The sequence below is a fragment of the Coffea arabica genome, chromosome 4e (genome assembly GCF_036785885.1).
Source record: "Coffea arabica cultivar ET-39 chromosome 4e, Coffea Arabica ET-39 HiFi, whole genome shotgun sequence".
NCBI lineage: Eukaryota > Viridiplantae > Streptophyta > Magnoliopsida > Gentianales > Rubiaceae > Coffea > Coffea arabica.
In genome coordinates this window covers 12,381,128-12,389,932 of record NC_092317.1, presented here as the reverse complement: position 1 = coordinate 12,389,932, position 8,805 = coordinate 12,381,128, and the positions used below count along the sequence as shown (strand labels likewise).

The 8,805-nt window shown below is 33.7% G+C and overlaps 1 protein-coding gene across 1 annotated transcript; it reads left to right on the top strand.

Annotated features, from left to right (window-relative positions):
* LOC140005467 (transcription factor MYB98-like) lies at window positions 1–2,360 on the top strand. The gene is made up of 3 exons (XM_072046465.1): window positions 1–566; window positions 675–801; window positions 1,791–2,360. The coding sequence occupies exons 1-3, from the start codon at window positions 1–3 to the stop codon at window positions 2,358–2,360; spliced, it is 1,263 nt and encodes a 420-aa protein (XP_071902566.1).
* The last annotated feature ends 6,445 nt before the right edge of the window (window positions 2,361–8,805 follow it).

The window sequence follows — 8,805 nt, the reverse complement described above, 5'->3', positions numbered from 1 at the left end:
ATGCCTGCCAATTTCTTGAAACCTGATATTGACCAAGACTTTTGCTTGGATAACTGTCAATCAAAGGGTTTTCTGCAAGATTTTCAGCACCTTGATCACTTTTCTTTTACAGGATCATCATTCAATCCTGACTTAGGCATCCATACAACTGGTTTTGATCCCTTTGACCCCTTCTTTAATGGATCTTCGATGATAGATTTCAACTATTTAGAGTTTAATCCATTTGAGGAAAATGATAATAACAATGGTAAGTTAGTCACGCAAAATTTTGAAGGTGGTGGTGGCTTGTTGAAGCATACTGTTAAAGAAACTCCATTATCGGATGAAAATTCATCTGACCACAAGCTCTTCCCCTTGACTCTTCCAGAAGTTAAGCCCTTGAATTTTTGTGTCCAAGATGAGAGCTCTTGCATAACTGCTGAAAGTGTTTACTACAAAGAAGCTGGCACAAAAAGAAATAATAACAGATTTTCCAACATTGCCTTATCTTCTGCGACGAAAAAGCAGGGGCGTGGTCGAAAAAAATCCAAATCTGCAAAGGGGCAATGGACCATTGAAGAAGATAGGTAGATAAGATTTCTAAACCATTTTAACAGTTTTTTTTTTTTAAATAATATTCATTAGGTGTTCCATGAAGGCCAGCATAACTTTGTTGTTTATTTATGTGAAAACAGGCTATTAGTCCACCTTGTAGAGAAATTTGGGGTGAGAAAATGGTCTCACATTGCTCAAGTGCTGAAAGGGAGGATAGGGAAGCAGTGTAGAGAAAGATGGCACAACCATTTACGGCCTGACATCAAGGTTTGCTTTTTAATACTTTATTTTATTTACTAAGGATGTAAACATATGCATTATTTTTTATTTTGGTTTTTGATGGTTTAGTAATGAAATATGTACAATAGAAGTTTATGGTTCTCTTGTTACTAAACTTAGTGATCTGGACTTTAATTGAAAATTTCTTGTCACCTATATTTTTGTTTGGCATCAACAAGAAAATAGGAAAATCTAGCTATTGAGGTGAACACTTTCATGCAATATCTTTGGATGTTGAAATTGCATCTTCAAAAATGCATAGAATGTTAAATTTATCGTTTTCACTGCTCTCTTTGGGGTTGTGTGGGGGGGGGGGGGGGACTGCCTTCCACATAGAAAAAACACGAAATAAAACCTAATTTGCGTGCAATACACACGGTAATTTGACACGATATGCGTGCAAAAAGATGTTTTGGTAACCATATAGTATAAATCAATATAAATTTGTGTAAAAGACAAAACTTAAGTTTTCACGCTTTTCAAAAATCGACCCTATTGAGGTAAGGATTTCCCATATTTTTATACGTGGTGCCACGTTTTAAGAGTTTCACTTTTGGTAATTGCCACTTTACTATGTACATTTCTCATAAATCAATGTCAACTGGTCTAAACAACGTGATATACAATTTTCAATTATATGGTTTTAGAAGAGCATATCTATGTAGAAAAGCTGACATATTTTGCATCTGGTGCCACATTTTGAGAGTTACTCTTTGGGAAATCACTACATTATTTTCATTCATACACAAGAATTGGAATCAATTTTTGGTTAAAAAAAAGTCATAAAAATGGCAAACTTTCGTATGAAATAAGTAATATGCTATGGTAAGTTTGATAAATCAACTCAAGAAAGTTTTACCTTTTTCCTCTATATCCTTTCTGAAAATAAATCTCCCTGAAACCGAATGGAGAAAAGAAAAAGACTCAAATCAGAGTTGATAAATAGGTATGTCAATTGACGTTATTGTTTTTTCCAGAAGGATATATGGACTGAGGAGGAAGATAGGATTTTGATCGAGGCTCATGCCGAAATAGGGAACAAATGGGCAGAAATTGCGAAGAAATTGCCTGGAAGAACTGAAAACTCCATCAAGAACCATTGGAATGCAACCAAAAGAAGGCAGTTCTCGAGGCGAAAATGTCGCACAAAATGGCCAAAACCTAGTTCTCTTTTGCAAAACTACATAAAGAGCTTGAATTTCGAGAAGAGCAGTAGTGGAAGAAAAAACGCTTCGACCACTGATACCCCAACAATCGGTGATCATAAACAAAATTCAAACCCTAATGAAGAGGCAATGGAGTTAAACAGTGATCCACTTGTTCCAGACTATGATTTTAGTGAGGTTCCAGAATTCGCATTAGATGACAACTTGTTTGAAAGGACCAGCATCAATAACCTGAATTCTGAGATCCACAACGCTTCTCCAATTCTTGATGACAAAGGCTTTTGCATGGAGATCCCATATGATGTTCCTCCTCCAATCATGCATTTTGAAGTGAAGAAGGAGCTTGACTTGATGGAGATGATTTCCCATGTCAATCAATAAATGCCTACATGCCTAGTATAATAGCCCTACGAGAGGGATTAAAATCTATTCGTCTTGCAAGAAACATACAACTTACCCTTTTAAACATAGCACATATTCAGCTTGGATTGATAAAATAAACTGATTAAATTTCCCAGATAAGTATACGAACCATATAGCTCTTTTTCTTTTTGTAACTTTTGGATCAACTTAAAGTGTTCTTTTTGGTTAATATTTCATGATTGAGGTTTTATTTGCTATTTCTCCTCAAGTTAATATTAGGTGCTTCAAGATGGTGGAGTTGATAAACTTTCCCTTGGTAATCATGTTTAATTAGGTAATCTTCTCTTCACTTAAACACCATATATAATACTATCATCTCTCAAGAGAACCGTGCTTCAGGGTTTCAAAAATTTGCACTTGGAGTTTAGAGGGATAAGAACCATATCTATCTCTGAAAATGTTCTATTGATGTGATTGAGAATTTGAGATAATGGATTTTGAGAATGACTCCTTCAAATATCAAAATTTTAATTGCCTTTACTCTTTCTTTGGTGCTTTCTTTGGTTTACGTAGATAAGTTTAAGGGTTATTATTGCTTTACCCCCTTAACTTTTGGTACTACTATCAATTTCCCCTTAACCTTATTTTTTTTCACTTTATCCTCAAGACTGAAAATTAAATTTAATGGAGTTTGTTAATTCAAGTGATAATAACAATGTAGTAATATTATAAAATAAAAAGTATTTTTGTCAAAAATTTGTTAACATATTAAGTTAAATTATCTATGAGGGCAACGTGACTAAAAGATAACGTTAGAAAGTAAATTGATGGTAGTGATATATTTTAAAGGAGTAAAGTGATAATAACGCTAAGTTTAATTAGTCAGTCTAGTCACAAAAATGTCTATAACTACAATTAAATGGGGCCGCGATGTCATATGTCATACGGATTGGAACATTTACTTTTGAAATAAATTAGTTACCAAGAATTTGTTATGTTTTTATGAATAAATTTCAAGTCAAATGTCACGTGTGCAAAAGCGCTAGCTTTCTTGTGGCATCGCTCTAAAGTAATTCCTCCATTAATTTAATAAAATTTTCCCTTTTAATCTACCAAAGTAACCATTAAAAAAGGCAAAACCAGCAAAGCAAACCCCACTGCTTCCTTGTTAGACAAAAGGTATACTATTTGGAAAAAAGAAAGGTATACTGTTTAGGTCAAAAAGGTATACTATTTAAACAGCAAAGCATGCAAATCCCATGCTCCCTTGTTAAAAAAATTATATAAAAAATAAGGATGTTAGGTATATTTTTTTGATCAAAAAAGAAATTAAGGAGTTTAGTGGATGTCTTAATTTCAGCATATACATTTCTTAGGGCATTCACAATTGATTACACTTTTTAGAGTGTAATCCATATGTCATATCATCATTTTATCATCCCTTTTTTATGACACTATCGCTCATTATAAATTACATTTACACTCTATAAAGTATAATAGCATGGACTCACAATCAAATCACTCTATGGATTACACTCTTTAGAGCATGGACCGTTAGAAAGCTCTTGAATTGAATGGATAAATTGGGTTAATATTTTGACCTTTTTTGATTTAAATCACAAGTACTGTTTTATGACATGTGACTAATCCTATTCAAGTGAAGTCGGATTTAAACTCTCTTAATATTATTCTTTTCATTTCCATGGGTTTTGAACCTATATCTCATAATTAGGAGATGCAAGCCCCTTCCACTTGCATTAATATCTGTTGATATATTTTGACAATTGAAAGCTTTAAATATGGGGCCCATGCTGCTGCTTTTAATATTTCGTCAAATGAGCTCTATTCCAATAGCTTTTGACTGCCTTTTTTGCGTGTAATACTTGTTATACTCCCATAATGACGTGGAACATAATGCATAGGTGTAATAAAGGGTATTACACCCTCTATTACACTCCATTGTGGATGCTTTTTGGGTTTTTAGGTCAATTGTTGTAATTGAAGTTGCTAACTTTACATAATAGTATAGGAGTTTATGTGGATGACAAGCGCCGGGTATACATATATCAATTAGTTCATCCACAATCAAGTTTTACATTTATAAATTCCTAAATACCTCACAGCAATTTTTCGCATGTATACGAGTCGCGATTGAGTATAGGATATTAAGGGTCGAACCCACAGGGAAGATTTTCAATTACCGGTGATTTTCAAACTCCTTTATTATTTAGACTATCACAAATGTAAAAGATTAAATCTACATTACAAACATGAAATAAAAATAACAATAAAAAGCTCCTAGAGGTATGAAATTTCTTACTACTCTTGCAAATGAAGTTACCGGTTAACTGAATGCTATTATCTTGGCTAGTCATGGCATAATTTCCTAATATACGTGAAACCTACTCTCGTAGTGAACTAACTTACTTTTAACTAAACCATACCTATTATCGTGGTGAAATTAACTACAAGTTCATTTCTTCTATAAAATTATATGAAACAAGTCACTAAAGCCATATAGGTGCACCTCTACTCTAGTAAGTGTACTCCTAAGTTTATCACTTCCTTGAACTAGTGTTAAATTTCAATTCTCATTATAAACTTAACATCTTTAGATAATCACAATTAATAGCCGGTTAATCATGATTAGATAAGCAAAAGTGATAAATAACTTGTTCAAAATAATATTATCAAATAACCAAGTAAACATCACTCACAAGATATAACAAGTTCATTTATAACTCTAGGTATAAACTTTAACTAAACATGAAAAATATAAAAGAAAAGGCCATACTTGTATGATAGCTAAATATAAGATTCAAATACAAGAGTTAAAAAGTTGAAGAGATGGAACCCCTTATCACATGTGAGCAGCATCTTTTCTATCTTCAAACCTCAATCATCATCCTTGCTTAACATGATACAAGATAGGATAAAACTATACTGTCTATACTATACCACTCTAACTAATGAACTAAGAACAATCTAGTAAAAACTACATTTTTGTGGAGTTTCTCTAGCTTTTCAAAGTTGTGAAACTATCTCCAAAGGCCTCTATTTATAGAGGAATTCCTTGCATAAGACAAAGTGTTAAATCATGTTAAGATTCCTCTTGAACTCATAAACAAGATAGATTTGAGTTGTAAAGCTTCCTTGGCAGCTATCTTGGTCTGTTTCCACCGAAATTCTTGCAGGAAAATAGGTCAAAAAACTTGTGTGAACATAGCACAAGTTGCAAAGTAAGTTCCAGCTAAAATTGAAGAATACACAACCTCGAAAACGTGACCTTGAGTCGCGTACTGCACCCCACGTATTGCTTCTGCAGGTTTGCACTTTTTTGATAGATTTCATCCTTGCTTTGTTTTTTTGGTCCAACTTCAACTAATATTTTCTTGATGTTAGAGGCTGAACTAACTCTTGTACAAAACATGAAAGTTGTAGCCCTTAGCATTAGCTTTCCAATACCTCAAGAATCATCCAATTTGAAACTCTGTGGACTGATAAATAACCAAACTACCCTCAACTGATTAGAACTCTGTTTCAGTTTTCGACTATGAAATTGCACTTCTATATTTCAACTTTTTGACAATGAAAATGATTGAACTGGACTTAAATATCTCATATCTAATGTAGATATATCTCTTAGTTTCAAAATGGTACAAGAATCACCTCAATCTGATACTTGTAACTCAAGATATTGCGGAAATACCTCTAGGTGTCAAAGCTATCTTCACTTACATTTCTTCCTTTGAATGTTTTACACTTCATATCTTCTTTAAACTACTTCAAATCATCAATATTTTTTTTAATGAAAAATGATCTTATTAATGCAAGAAAATCACCGAATACAACGAGGGGCCGAGGCCTTTACCTCCATAAAGCGTAAGGAAAGAAGCATAGGAAACCTATTACTTACTAACTTGTTATACTCTAATTCTTCGAAAACTTGGAAACTCCAACCGATCAAGAGTGATGTCACCTCTCACCAAACAAGGCAACTCACTGAACGAATCATACGTCAACGTTACTCCAGAGTCAACGCCAATGTTTGAAAGTCTGTCGACAGGTTTATTCGCTTTCTGAAAGCAATGTGACACCTCTCTAAAAAACCTACTATCTTTTAACAATTCCTGTAAATCCCATCGCAACCTCCATGGACACCGCACTTTTCCTCCAATAATAATCCAATTATCTTCTCAATTCTCTCTATTTAATGATTGAATCATTAAACCTACAAAAATATGAAGTTTTCACCATTAAAATCCATAGAAATGTAATTTTTCACACTTAAACCACAAAATACATATTTTCACTAGAAATATAGTAAATTAGCTATAAAACTAAATAAAACACACCAAAACTAACTAATAAAACACACTTAAAAGATATAAAATATGCACTTATCAGTGGATATTTTGAAACATTAACGGGTTCATATGGTTGTCGCGCCCCATTTTTTACAAGAAAACTAAATTGGTTTAAAAGGTGAATTTTTGATTCGAAAAATGAATGAAAAACATGGGTCTAAATGGGACTTTGAAATGCGACAATTTTGATCCAAAATGAGTTTAAAAAGGGTTTTGAAATAAAATTCGGAGTCGCCACTTGGTATAGAGTTAAGGTGTACCAAGTCACCTAAAAATGAATTTTTTAAAGAAAAAAGATAGAAAGAAACCCTTTTAAACGACTCCTAGTCTACGTAAACCAACGAAAAAGGTTCGGGAGTCACATTTGACGAAGGGGAAGGCAAGGATAAAAATCCAAGACACCCCTTCGACCTAGCCAAGGCTAGTTGCGTGATTTAGTCAAGGATTTTCTTATTTTTTAACCAAAAAATTTATCACATTTGGATGTACTATATGAATGCAAACCCTAGACCTAGGAGGGTATCGGGAGGGCAAAATTTCTCTTCAAAACTTGAGTGGTGCCAATCACATTAGTTGTGATGCCCAATAATGACTCTTTGGAGAGGTCACGAATAATGCAAAAATATGAGACTCTAAGAAGAGGAAAAGAATAAAATAATTATAGAAATATACATGTCTTAAAGGAATGCATCATGTCGGGTGCGGGAGACTAATGTTCGTGACTCAATTTTCCCCTTTAATAGAGGGAATACGAGCGTGCTAAGGCTAGAAAAGCCAAATTCGTCCATATCCCATATCCAAGGGGTGTTCCCTAATCTAATCAAGCAAATGCACTACCCTAATCCTAATTCTAAAATGAAATGCAAGTCTAATGTTATGTATCATACAAAGGGGCAAGTAATGTACATATAAGGGAAAATACGGGGGAAGGGGCATACATATATAAGGAAAAGTGTCATGCAACATGGTGAAAGAGGCCCTAAAAAGTGAAAAAAATATGCATGAGATGAAGGCATGCGAATGTACTAGCGAGGGACGGCCCTATTGGATCTAGCATTGGACTAGTCCTTCACTAGCGCTCCCTCACAAGCATTGGACTTGTAAGAGCTCGATGGGAAGACCATGACTAGCGTTGGACTAGCCACGGTTTCGTGCCTTTGCATCCATTATACATACATAAGTAAATGTGCATAATTAAAGCGATTAGACATGTGAACACGTAATTCACATAACACATAACACATAAGCATGCATATCTAGATGCCAAACCCTAAGAAAGCAATTAAACACATAGCACCTAAGCATGCAAAACACATAAGGCGATTAAGGCCCTAACTATTACATTTTTAGGAGGGGAGCCTACTACAATCTAAAGGGGAATGAATTAAATAATTAAAATAAATACCTAACTATTACAAATCTGGCATTCAAGTGCCTTTCAAATAATCAAAATGAACTAAAATAAATATACGAAATTAAGACGAATAAAGCGAATAAATAAATAAATAAAATGAAACATTCAAAAGGCATGCAATAAAACACGTAAATCACATAGAGGCACATAGGATCGCGTAAAATCAAAATAAATGAGCTAGAATGTACCTCCCTTGAATTGATGAGCTAGTGGAATGAAAATACTCATTTACCCTCCAAAATAAAAGAAAAGGTCAAGGCATCGTTTTAATTGACAAATAATCACAGGAAATGGAAATAAGCATAAATTAAATCAATCAAAGGCACTTGAGAGAAGGCAAACAAACTATGTTTAAGAAAATTAGAACAAGTAGAAACTTGGTTGCAAAAATTAAAGGAATTTAAGGGATTAATTTGATTGATTTTCCAATTGTTTGGGCCATGGTGAAACAAGAGGAGACTTGAGGGGTTAGAATGTAATTTTTCTTTTGATTTCATGCAAGCTACGTAAAAATTTTCTCTGCAACAATTCTATTCCCAACCGTGGCTTTCCTCCAATTTATCATGCAAACAGATCCAATGAACATCCAGATTTTTAAACAAAACAAGCAAACACAACAAGTCTTAATCATTCACTCAACTGAGCATTACATTTTTTTGTCGCGAGATCAAAGCTGGAAATC

Coding starts and splice junctions, on each gene's coding strand:
- LOC140005467 (XM_072046465.1), top strand. CDS start 1: ATGCCTGCCAATTTCTTGAAACCTGATATTGACCAAGACTTTTGCTTG. Junction 567..674: donor TGGACCATTGAAGAAGATAG/GTAGATAAGATT, acceptor ATGTGAAAACAG/GCTATTAGTCCACCTTGTAG. Junction 802..1,790: donor ATTTACGGCCTGACATCAAG/GTTTGCTTTTTA, acceptor TGTTTTTTCCAG/AAGGATATATGGACTGAGGA.